The 12,586-nt window shown below is 40.7% G+C and overlaps 1 protein-coding gene across 2 annotated transcripts; it reads left to right on the top strand.

The window, feature by feature from the left end:
• Positions 1-125: 125 nt before the first annotated feature.
• On the top strand, positions 126-12,051 carry RBM45 (RNA binding motif protein 45). 2 transcript variants are annotated; one of them, XM_063400439.1, is made up of 10 exons: positions 126-556; positions 2,031-2,153; positions 2,276-2,402; positions 4,080-4,190; positions 4,527-4,706; positions 5,585-5,714; positions 6,896-6,992; positions 7,347-7,513; positions 8,880-9,076; positions 11,711-12,051. In XM_063400439.1, the coding sequence occupies exons 1-9, from the start codon at positions 278-280 to the stop codon at positions 9,070-9,072; spliced, it is 1,407 nt and encodes a 468-aa protein (XP_063256509.1). In that variant the 5' UTR covers positions 126-277; the 3' UTR covers positions 9,073-9,076; positions 11,711-12,051. The 2 variants fall into 2 exon arrangements, with proteins under 2 accessions (XP_063256509.1, XP_063256508.1); XM_063400438.1 differs by lacking the exon at positions 11,711-12,051 and having other exon boundaries at positions 136-556; positions 8,948-9,462.
• The last annotated feature ends 535 nt before the right edge of the window (positions 12,052-12,586 follow it).

Genomic DNA, 12,586 nt, shown 5'->3' with positions numbered 1-12,586 from the left:
TGAAAGCGAGGGGGGATTTCTGCATATTTAATTTGCTTGTGAAGAGCAGCAGGAAGAACGCGCGCCGCCCACTCTCCATTCTTGCAGGTACCGGCTCCTTGCAGGAGCGGCGAGGGGCGGCGGAAGGGAAGGGAAAGGGCGGTGGAAGGGGCGGTGGAAAGGGAAGGGGCGGTGGAAAGGGCGGTGGAAGGGAAGGCCCTGCCGGATCCGGCGGAAGAGGCGCCGCTCACTTCCCTGCCGTGCCCCGGAGGAGCCCGCGGTGCTCGGCGGCCCCGCCATGGAGGAGAGCAGCGGCATCCGCCTCTCGGCCGAGTGCCTGGACGAGCCGCCCAACAGCCGCGTCTTCGTGGTGCTGGGCAAGGACACCGGCGAGGCGCTGATCCGGGAGCGCTTCTCGCCCTTCGGGGACATCCAGAACATCTGGCTCCTGCGGGACAGGCGCACCAACGAGTCCCGCGGCATCGCCTTCATCAAGTTCGCCCGCAGCTCGCAGGCCTGCCGGGCCATGGAGGAGATGCACGGCCGCAGCCTGCTCCCCGACGGCAAGCCCATCAAGGTGCGGGGCCGGGGCTCGGCGGCCGGGCCGGGGCTCGGGGGCCGGGCCGGGCGGGCAGCGGCAGGCCCGGGGAGCGGCAGGCCCGGGGAACGGCAGGCCCGGGGAACGGCAGGCCCGGGGAGCAGCAGGCCCGGGCAGCGGCAGGCCCGGGGAACGGCAGGCCCGGGGAGCGGCAGGCCCGGGCAGCGGCAGGCCCGGGGAGAGGCAGGCCCGGGCAGCGGCAGGCCCGGGCAGCGGCAGGCCCGGGGAGCGGCAGGCCCGGGCAGCGGCAGGCCCGGGGAGCGGCAGGCCCGGGGAGCGGCAGGCCCGGGGAGAGGCAGGCCCGGGCAGCGGCAGGCCCGGGGAGCGGCAGGCCGGGCGGCCTGGCCTGGCAGCGCTGCCGGGGCGCCGTGCCCCGCCCGGGCACTGCCGGCCGCGGGGAGGGCCCGCCCCCAGCGGGAAATGCCGCACCCGGAACCGAGGGGTGATGGTGCTTAAGTGTTGTAAGCAAGATAGTTGTGATAAACAGAACTGCCTTTGCGAGTATGTTTTATATTGGTTTGTAGCTTGTGAGCCCTTTTCGGAACTTTTTTTTTTTTTTAATCTCTGTTAGCTTTCAGCTCCCTGATTTGTTTTCCTGTCACTAAGTACTAAGAAAGTATGAATGAGTTTGAAGAGTGAAAGAAGATGCCATGTGTTTCACTTGACAATACTACTGAGTCAGTGAAATCTTTTTGAAGAACTTGCCATCAGAAGCCAAAAGACCTGAGTTGTATTCCCCATGCCCTTGCATGGCTATTAGAAAAATAGATCAAGAGCTCTGTGAAATCAGTTGCTGCTTTTGCATAAGAGGCTTGCTTTGAAAGTTGTGTCTTTCTTACTTGGTTGTTTTGGTTTTGTTGCTTTTTTGGGGTTTTTTGTGATTTATTTGGGCTTTTTTTCTTGGTTGTCTTCTGATGGGCACTTTTGAGATGAAATTTATTTCAATAACTAAAAAAGATTTTAAGAGCAACAGATAGGAGAAGTTACGATCCTTCATAGAGCAGCAGACCTGTCAACTTTGGCCCAGCTGAGAGAGCAGAGAGAGCAGAGAACTGCAGTAGCACAGTTTTATTAAGCTGTTAGGCTTTCTTGTTTGCTTGCTTGCTTATTTGTTTCTAGCAGTGCTGTACTAGGCCTGTTACAGGAAAGCATTCTTTGCTACCTCAGGTGTCACTGGTGATGTTGACAGTGCTGCTGCATCAGCAGTGGTATTTCTCGCTGTTCCCCAGTAAGGAACCTCTCTGGCTCCTGTCCTGTTTGTGAAACTGTTGGGGTTTTGTTATATTTGTAGGTCTTTTATCACAAGCGATCACAGATGTTGTTTTCTCCCCATGCAAAGAAGGCCAGCTTATGTGAACAATAAATACAAAGGCAGTTAAGCTATTTCACTTGCTTGTTGTTATATGTCTTAGAGCCTTTTGCCAGTAATTTTTGTCTCTAATTGTTTCATTAGGTATTTATTGCCCAGTCCAGAGCTTCTGGAAGCCACCGAGATCTTGAAGATGAGGAGCTTACACGAATCTTTGTTATGATACCAAAAACCTACACGGAGGAGGATCTGCGAGAGAAGTTCAAGGTTCTGATTCTGCTTGTTGTTATTTTAAAATGCCTTTTTCTAAATTTATTAGAAGGGTTTAGCACATGGAACTTTTCATGGTTTTCAGATATTGGAAATTAATATTTTTTTAATTGTTCTAGATGTATGGAGACATTGAATATTGCAGCATTATTAAGAACAAGACTACTGGAGAAAGTAAAGGTTTGGGCTACGTCAGATACCTGAAGCCATCGCAGGCTGCCCGAGCAATTGAAGAGTGTGATCGAAGTAAGAATCTGAGTGAATTCTTTAAGGGCTTTTTTGCAATAAGTGTATATCACCATAATATACCTTTAATTTTTAGTTTTGTTTGCAGGTAAAAATTATTCACGGTGCAGAAACATGTTGAGACAAAGTTTTGTTGGAAATAAATCACAGCACTGTTAACAATCAGTGAGAATGATCACCTGATTGTGTGTTTTCAGGACTGAACTGCAAGTAGGATTAGTGAGAAGAGTTTGGAAATGGACAGAGTTTTCTTTTATGCATTATTATTGGTCTGTAGTGTAGGCTTCATACACAGGAAAACATTTTAATTTGTCCTTGTGAATAGGCAGTTTTAATCAAATGTATTTGATAAAAAATTAATTTTCATATATATTTCATGATACACAGGGATTCTGTTGTGATTACCTTTATTTAAGAACAAATTCTTGCTAACTGAAATTGGGGGAAGGGTGCTCGTTCTTGTTTAGTTTCATCATTTATCTATTACAGAGTGAATGCTTTGTTTGCTTTATTTATTACCAGGCTCTTGGTGAGGCACAGGAACAGGTTGCCCACAGAAGTTGTGGATGTCCCATCCCTGGGAGTGTTCCAGGCCAGTTGGACAGGGCTCTGAGCAACCTGGTGTAGTGGAAGGTGTCCCTGCCCGAGGCAGGGGGTTGTAACTTGGTGATCTGTAAGATTCCTTCCAACACAAACCATTCTGTGATTCTATAATTTCTCATTTAGGCTCTAGTACCAGAAGTTAATTGATATGAGTGAGGCTGGTGGAAAGATTCAGGGGCTGAAGCACAAGACTTCAGAGGAGAGGCAGAGGGAATTGGGTTTGCTAACCCAGGACAGGAAAGGTTTCTCCAAGAGCCTAATAGCAGCCTTCCAGTCCAACCTCCTGTTCAGTGTTGCATAATCACAAATATGAAACAACTTGGGAAGTGGGTTAGTGGGTGTGGTTGTTTGTTGTTCTAATTTTTTAATGGCTTTGTTTGGTTCTTTTTTCTTCAGTAATGTGTGTGGTGGTTCTGCATTGTATCTGTCATAAGTGGTTCTACAGAAATTATATTTGTGCATAGGAATATGAGCCTGAGATTACTTAGCAGTCAGATTTTATTTCCTTTTTGCTGTGACGTTAAAATGAAATCAGTTGCTTAGGATAGCTTGAGTGTAATACCTCTTTCTTTCACAAAAGCAAAACCTAGATCAGTGTAAAACATCTGTAAACCTCTGTTGTAGTGCAGCAGTTCAGGTGATGGCTTCTGGAGCATCTCAGGATCCTGCTAAGTATCACAGAATGGTGGAAGTTGGAAGGGACCTCTGGAGGTGATCTTGCTCAACCACTTGTCTCAAGCAGGGTCACCTGGGCACTGGTGGCCCAGGACCATGTCCAGGTCACTTTTGAATATCCCCATGCATAGAGACTCCATGGCCTTTCTGGGCAACCTGTGCCAGTGCTCAGTCACTCATGGCAGTCATGCTTAACTGAGGAGGAGTAATTCCATTTGAAAGCTGTTAACAATTACTTGGTCAGACTTCAGCAGTTATAATTTAGTTATTCCTCTAAAGCTAGCACTTACTGGGTTTTCTGAATAATATGTTTCTAAATATGGAACTTGGAGAGTGTGGGCGTGCTCAGATAACTGAGATGTGCTGAGGTGCTGTTATGTGTGTGGTTGTTTCTTTCAGGCTACAGGGCCATTTTGGCTGAACCTAAAAATAAGTCATCTGAGTCTTTTGAACACGATTATTACAGCAATACCATGAGGCCAGAACTAAGAGGAAATACGCTTCCATTTTGTAAGTCACAGCTTTTTACACTAAAAATGATTTGTAGGCTCCAGTAGGGTCACTAAGTAATAATGGGGTTTGAGGTAAGGGAAGCTGATGGAGGCTTGGGTCAACACTTGAATAGTAGATTGGATATTGAAGTTAGAAGCCAACCAGGCATTTCATCTCTCTACTTTTATGGCTTGCTTTGCTCTGGTTGGCCAATTATTTTGTGACCCACACTGAAATCAACATGTGACCTTTAGTATATGATTGATTTGGATTCCTTTTAAAAGTCGAGTGCAGCATACGCACGAAATGAAGGCCCGCAGGTGTATGATTCAGGTTCTTGTGTTGATTCTGGAGGCATGCAGCCGGAGTTCTGTGCCTTTGAGAAGGCTGAGGCCCGCGTTCAGGAGCCGGTCTCCAAGCGCCTGTCGGTGGTGTCGCGGCTCCCCGTCACTCAGGAGCAGCTCTTCGCCCTCTTCGATTTAGTGCCGGGGCTGGAATACTGTGATGTGCAGAGAGACCCTCACACCAACAGCGGTAAGGAAAAGTACAAAAGGCTTTTCTCTTTTTTCTCCCTTGTAATTGCACTTCAGTTAATTTGTACTGCAAAATACACTTGTTGGAAACCAGCAGCGGTTGCTGCTATCACTGCATACACCTGAAAATTCAGTTTTGTTTGAATCCCTGTTTATACATAGCCCTTAAAGGCTTACACCTTTACTTTCAGATAATAAAAACTCAAGAAGGGTGGAATCAAAGTCAGGATAAGTGGATTTTGGTCAAATTAATAGTTTGAGGCAGAATAAATGAGGAAGAAGTCTCAGAAATTATTAGACATTAAAGTAAAATGTTCTCTAAACAGATCTTTTGAAATTTTTGTTCTGAAATGTGTGTGTAGAAGTTGATATGGGTAAATGGGATTAAATAATTACAAAATGGATCATGTTTTCTATCGAAAGATTGTTTGGGTTCAGTCTTGTTTTACTGCTGCTGAGAAAAATCTGGGAGTTTTGGTCTCTTCTCCAAGAAACTTGAAATGTAAATAATTCAGAAAGTTACTTTTTAACTTTACAGTTCTTGAAATTAGCTGTTGATGGGATAACTGCATTTTTAAATAAAATTATGTATCCTTTTGTTACTAGTTCTGGAGTAGTGAGGAAGACATGTTTTCACTTATATGGTTTTACTGCCAGCTTTTCAAGCTAGCGTATATACAGCTCATCTGTCACTAGTACATTTCACTGAAGCTTCATTCACAAATAAAAGTGATGAAGTAATAATGATGTGTGCTGAAAAGACTTCAGAATTTTGCATCATCCATGACTGATGTGCAGTTTAAATATGTTGTTTATAAGAGTGTGGTTTGTTCTGAGGGTTTGCCCATTTCCTGCTGACGCTGTGTGCTGTGCTTGCAGGGTACGCTGTGATTCAGTACAGCACTGCTGCCTCAGCCATATATGCCAAGTACAAACTGCACGGGTTTGAGTATCCTCCTGGAAATCGACTGACTGTCATCTTCCTGGAAGATGGGAATGATAGCTCAGAGTAAGTACAACTTACAGAGTTTTAAGTCGTATTCTGGAGAGCAAAATATAAAATAAACACATTTTTAATGTAAGACGTAACGTCAGTATCACTGTGAGATCGTGCCATACTTGCTGTCGATTTGGGGTTTTCTTTTTGAATGGTTTAGATTAAGTCTTTTGAAACTTGGTAATCTTTGATAAAGAAAAGATTAAAATACTTACTCTTAAATTATGGAAAAATCTTGGAATTGGCAAGAATCTGTCAATATATCTGTAACATGTAACAAGGCTGGAATGTATTTTTGATGAGGTTTATGAATTAGAACTAGATTTAGGTACTTCATCTCTTGGTTGTGTTTGCAGTAGTGTAAATAGTAGTTTTGTGAAGCACATATGTAGAGTAAGACTTTAGGGTGCTGAGGATCTGATATTGGCACAGGATGGGGAACTCTCAGGTGTCTGACCATCTCTGAATTTATAATGCCCGGTACAAGTTGGAGCAGGTTTCCTGCAGTGAGTGTTTTGCCTTAGTCTCATGCTAAACAAGTCTAGTTCATGTCAAACCTGTTCTGGGAGATGAAGACAATAAGGAGGGACAGTGGAGAGATTCACTTCAGAAGTGCATGGCTGGTCTGAGCTAAAACCAATGTTCATTGCAACCTTCATTCTTCAGTAGTAATTCCTACGTGGTCTTACAACACAGGCTGCGTGTCTATGCAAAAAGAGCAATTGCTTTTTCTTACTCTGCAACAGAACAAAGAAAAATCACAGGAAAGTGAGAGCTGAAAGTAAACTTTCTATGGAAATAGTTTGATTTCTGAACTGAACTCTGTGCTCTTTACCAGAACAGGTGAAATTTTTTGGACCATTTTGCTTTTCAGGCATTTCTCACAAAGTGCAGTGGGCTCTTGTAGAGCTGATTTAATCTTTTTTTTTCCCCTAGAGTGTTAAACCTCGCAAAGAATAGTTCTGTGTATCTGTAAGTGGTAATGAGTGAATGTTTTCAGTGAGTGAGTTGCAGCTAGCCTGCAGGCTTTCAGGTCTCTCTGAAAGCCTGTCTTAGTTTTCTGTATCTACATGACATTACAGATTTCTAGAGATACTCTGATGTGTATTAAAACTTACATTTTCTCGCTGAATTTAGGATTACTGTAACTTAGCTCTTCCTTTAAAGTAGTTCATTATCACTTCTGCTTGCAGGCTGATCAGGAAAATGGCCACACAGCTGGTGACAGCCCAGGTGTCGTCGGCGCTGCGCAGCGGCAGCGCGCTGGTTCAGCAGTACAGGACGCCTCCTGTGAGTTCAGGTCGTGGATGGTGTTGGTATTCTTCTGAACTGGTGTAAGAAACTTCACACATGCAATAAAGAACGCTGCTCCCTGGCTTCTGCAAACTGTTTCACGTGCTGCGTTTTTAAAACGTACCTCTGGTTGGCTGGTGCATTTTTTATTCCCTGAAAAGGTGTCTGACCTTACTTGAATTCGTTGTCCAATTTAATGAAATAACTAAAGTAAGTAAAATAATGAAGATTAGAACTCACAGGGCCTATTTTATATTTGTGATGGAACAAAAAGGGTAAGAAAGGTAAAATTACTTCCTCTGTCCCCCCCCACCAGGTAACTTATACTTGCATTTTTTCCCCTTGTTTCAGCAAGCATTTGGAGGAACTTCTGGCCCACAGTTGCTGCAGCCCCAAACAGATGCCATACTTCCACCACCCAAAAAAAAAGTTCCACCTGACACTTCTGTGAAGGAAAGGCTTTTCATACTTTTTCATCCCCATCCTTTACCTGTAAATGTACTGGAGGATGTGTTCTGGTAAGACTCTGTTTGCAAATAAGTGTTTCCTAACAAAAAGGAAACAAACTTTGAAATATTGAAAGCAAATATTGAAAATAAAAAATAGGGTCTGAAAACTCTTTCCAGAAAAGGCAGTGCACAGTGACCAGTTAGTCATAAGTGAGCAGTAGGTAACAGTTCCTTTTTGAAAGAAGTGTGTGATGGGATTCACACTGAAGCATACATGCAGTATCATCAGTATAGCAGCTTTATTATCAATTAACTTAATCTGAAGCAAAATGTCTAGTCTTCTAACGTAGATTTTTAACCAAAAATGTAGTACTTCCAGTTACTATTTCCTAAATAATTTTGCATTTTCTTTTACATATTTTTGTAAGGAATTTTATATTTTGATAAATTCCCACAGTAACCTGGAGGGAACAAGTGTAGGGTGCTGGTTTTTTTCTGATACATTATAATGGTTTGCATCTTACTGTTTCAACTGTTCTTTCTATCTCCCTGTGTGGAGCAAAGATGTGAGACAATTTTTGCCATATTTTAAAAAATCTGTAATTAGCAGTTCTCCAGTATTTTATATTTTTAATTTGTAGTATACTCTTGAAAAAAAAGACATTTCCCTTTTCTAATAGCTTGAATTTGCAATAAATCTTTGAAAAGTAGAAATATTTTTAAAGCACCAGGAGAGGAAACCATTTGATGTGAAACATTTTGTGTGAAATTCAAAATTGCATGTATTTGATATAGTGGTTATTCTTAATCAGATGCTGGATGAGGAAAGGGCTTGACACTTCAATATAGCTTCAGTAAGAAGCAAGCAGACTATTTTTAAAAAATATTTAAGGATCTGTCTAGGAATCTCCTGAGTACTTGGAAATCTCTGTTTTTCCCTGAGGCTGTAGTGCTTGCTTTCTGAGTCATTTCAGTGAGACCTTTTCAAACATAAATCACAACTGAGCAAGTGTGATTTAAATCTCACAATTTAAGTGAGATGCAGATTTAGCTTCTAAATTATCTGCTGGCTTGGGTGCGTATGTCTTACTTTTGGCTGTTTTGACGTTTTTTTTCTTGTTTTGTTTTTGTGGGGCGTTTCGAGTGCCATTTAGTGTTCGGGGACTGTAGTATTGATCAACTTTACACATTCTTTTAAATAAGAGAGAAATCACTAATATTTGTGTTTCTATCGTAATATTTCATAGAAAACATCTGTGAACTTTTGGTGTTCATTTGTACTTCTACTCATAATTCAAGAGAAGGGAATATGCAATTTGGGAGCATAGATATAAAAATACTGATTTTGTAGTTAACAAATCTTATGTGCTTGAGATTGGAAATGTTGCAGGAAAAAATCTGTAAACTACCTTTTCTTTTCCCCCCTTGCCCCCAGTCGTTTTGGACAATTGATAAGTGTTTATCTTGTGGCTGGAAAAAATGTGGGCTATGCCAAATTTGCAGACAGAGCGAGTGCCAGCGAGGCCATAACTGCATTGCACGGCAAGATAGTGAATGGCGTGAGGCTGAAGGTGAGGCTGGCAGACTCGCCCTCCGACGAGCCCAACAAGCGCCAGAGGACCTACTGAGCAGGTGAGTGCCCACCCAGCCTGAGCTCTCTGACCCTGCACTGCAGCTACCTCAAACAGGGACAGGCAAAGGTTTTCAAGTTAGATACAAACATATAATGATAAACTCTAAACCTGTTCTGAGCTAGAAAATTGAAATAGAATTTTCGATAGATCTGTGTGTGTATACACACACATATATATAGGGTGTGTGTATGCTTATATATACACACGTGCACTTTATTTTATAGAAATCAATTTTTATAGTTCTTGAAAGAAAAAATGAACCAGTTGATAAAAATCAACCTGGATGTTCATGGAAATATCACTTTTGTATTTGGGAGAATCAGTTGACATTGAAAAGAGTATGCGAAAATAAACACTGAAACAGACATAAGCTTGTGTGTGTCTTTTTTTTCATTACAATTACGTGCCCTCAGTGGCATTGGTTAAAGATAAAGAGTTGAGCCCTTGAAGGGCAGAGGAGTGAAGGGGTAAATAAAAAAAAGACTGGGGGACAGGTAAGATTGTCAAGTGAAACCAAAGGTTTGGGATATTCAGATTATCTGTGTTCTCAGAAATCAGTGTAGCTGAAATATGTGATATAAGTGAAAATACAGCAGAGCCTGTGGTGGAGGAACTGAGATACGTGTTTGAGATAATTCCTTTGAGAACTTAATTATTTGATGCTTATGGCCTGTGAAAGCTGGCTAAACTCCTAGAGATGTTTTATATCTTACTGACTTCAGGGACCAAAAGTCAATTTTTCTTTTAAAACATTGCTTTGCTTCAAATCACACTGAATTTCATCACATTTTTAAATTATATTTATTTTCTTCAGCATTAGGACTGTTGCCAAAGGAGAGTATAGTTGGGGGAGAAGAGCCTAAGCTCTGTTTTCTACAAAATAACTCTCAAATATTACTATAGCTTCCAGATATTTCCAGTACCATACTAACTTCCTAGAGGACATGAAGTTTTAACTAATTCAGAAAATACCCACATGACTGTCTTTGCATCAGTATTTTCCCTCTAAGCTTCACTCTTTGTACCTTTCTTTGTATAGATGTTCTTTGTGACCCCAGAGTTGCAAAGACCAAAAAAAGCTTTTGGCCAAAGTGTTCTTTTTCTCCTTTTCTTCTAAGGACCTCCAAGTTGCTCTTTTGATAAGCAGCAGATATTAAACGTGGCCTTAGTTTTTATACACAAATTTTGTTTTAATAAGTTGGATTTCTGGGCATTCTTTTTCTGCATGGAATTATAACTAAAACTAATTTGAAACTTTTGGGTTTTTTTATCAGCAGCTCTGGTGAATGCAATTTTAAATAACTTGTACCTACACTCTTATCTTTGTACAAATTTTGTTTGTTTTTAATGTGACTTTTGCTTTCAGCAATAAAAGCCCAGCCTTGTAAGCACAGCTTATTCCTGTGTCCCTACAGGAATAAATAACTATCATGTGAAGGGTAATGTAATATCAGGTCTGCCTTGTGTACTTTTTACTGGAGAAGTGTAAATACAACATGAATCCCAAACTAGGAAAATTATTTATCCCCACTTCTTCTGTGCACCAGGTTCCTGATTCCAGGTTTCTTAGCAGATTGTCTTGGCATCTATCTCTTTTCAGGATAGACAGACAGAATTACTGGTTCATTTGTCCTTTAGTTGGTTTCTCAAATTCAAAGGAAGTGGTACCTAAAGGGAAAGATTGTCTTTCAAAAGGGCTTGCTGCCCATGTGAATGATTTTCCCCCTGCCTGACTTTGCACTGGACTGACTGACAAGCTTTGCAGTAATCTGGAGGTTTATGTTTTGCTTTCAATTAAAGTGTTAAATTGTGCATGTGAAAAGAAGTGCAATTCTCTCTACCTCTGAAATAGTTGTGGGTTTTAAGATGTGAGAATACTAACATTTTTAATTTTGAACTTTAGCTGTAGGAAATAACCTTCCTAGCTAAAACTTCTGTGAGTTTTCACTTAAAGAAATCATTGCCTCTTAATAAAAAAATCCTTTCTACAGTCCTGTTGTACTGCTTGCTTTTCATCTCTAACAAGGTGACTGTATTTCTGAAATAGTCTTTTCTATACGAGGTTTTCTGATGAGAATTCATTATAAGATCTGTGAATTCTAGAACCTGTATAAAAATAAATGTCATTCAGTAGCATAATTAAGTAAAATATTTATTTTTTAACACATTTGAAGTTTTGCCCCAACACCTTCTTATGCAAATAGTCTTTTTTAAAATACAATTTACAGAATAGTTTCTTTAAAAAGTCTTCATGGTAACATATGCTACTCATAACGCTTTTGTAATGCAAACTTCTGACTATAAGATCTTTCTGTTATCTTGCAAGAAACTTTGTTTATCAGGCAAATTTTAATACACATCTATTACTACTCTGAACTAATCCACTTAATGACTTTTACAGGCTCTGGTTCCCCTACAAGTCAATGAGAATTCAATTGTTTATCTGAGTAGTTAAAAGTAGCAGAGAAAAGATAGAAATACAGAACAGTAGGGTTCTCTTCACCACTTCTAAAGATATTGAAAGCCTTATTTATATGTTGTTGTAATGATTATATTTTACAATATGTACTTTAAAATAAAAATAGATACGTTGCTTTTTGATACTATTTTTGTACTTGTGTTTTTTCTACAGAAACTAAGTAATGACATGATCCTCAGCTAGCTGACTGACTGACTGAAAACGTGACTAGACATGGTTCCTGTGGACAGTGACAGCTTTTTTCAATGACACCTTTTTTTTTTTGTTAATTGTTACTTAGTTGATCTCTCTATCATCCTTTTTCTTTCTTAATATGCAGACATGCAGTTTTGAAAGTTATAATGTAGACATTAAAAACTGTAAACTGGTGGTTGTTCTTGTAATAGTATATAACTTGTATTACAGAAATAGCTCTTGTTTTTACCTGAATCCTTCCTATAAGATGGAATTTACAATGATGGAGGAAATAAAGGAGCCAGCATTTTCTGACTTGACTGGTTAATTGATAATGATTCAGATTCTGTTAAAATAGAAGACATCTCTTGTGATCCAAATTGCATTCAAAAGTGAAGTACAGCAGTGAATTCAAAGGAAATGAAGTAACTTTAACAATGCTAGCAGACATGACAGTAGTAATCTAGATTTAAGAAAATAGCTGTAATCAAGACAATAATTCAAAGTACACTCTTACATTTTATTTTATTGCTTTGGGCCAAAATTATCATGCTGTTTAGTGAAAGGAACAGTCTGACTACCAAAACTTCCTATATTTATGCTTTCTTATCCTGAGGTCTTGTGGCTGTAACTGCAGGGAAACTGTGGAGTCTAGGGCTGTGGGTTTGTTTTTTTTAGTTTTGAGGGGTTGGGATGTTTTGTTTGTTTTTCCCAGAAGCTTTCAATGCATATGTTCAAGTGAGATTTGGACAAGTCAAGTTTTCAGCAGGATGAAGATGATTTTGGCACTGACGGAGAGTAAATGGAAGTAGTTCAAATAAGTATCTGCACAGATAATTTTCAAATGCCATTACT

The sequence above is a fragment of the Prinia subflava genome, chromosome 6, assembly GCF_021018805.1.
Source record: "Prinia subflava isolate CZ2003 ecotype Zambia chromosome 6, Cam_Psub_1.2, whole genome shotgun sequence".
Classification (NCBI taxonomy): Eukaryota; Metazoa; Chordata; class Aves; order Passeriformes; family Cisticolidae; genus Prinia; species Prinia subflava.
The sequence above is the reverse complement of the archived record's forward strand: the minus strand, read 5'-3'. Positions and strand labels throughout refer to the sequence as shown.

Excerpts from the sequence above, each read along its gene's own strand:
- RBM45 (XM_063400439.1), top strand. The coding sequence starts at position 278 with ATGGAGGAGAGCAGCGGCATCCGCCTCTCGGCCGAGTGCCTGGACGAG. Across the intron at positions 2,403-4,079 it reads AATTGAAGAGTGTGATCGAA|GCTACAGGGCCATTTTGGCT; the intron begins GTAAGAATCTGA and ends TGTTTCTTTCAG. Across the intron at positions 4,191-4,526 it reads AGGAAATACGCTTCCATTTT|GCATGCAGCCGGAGTTCTGT; the intron begins GTAAGTCACAGC and ends TTGATTCTGGAG.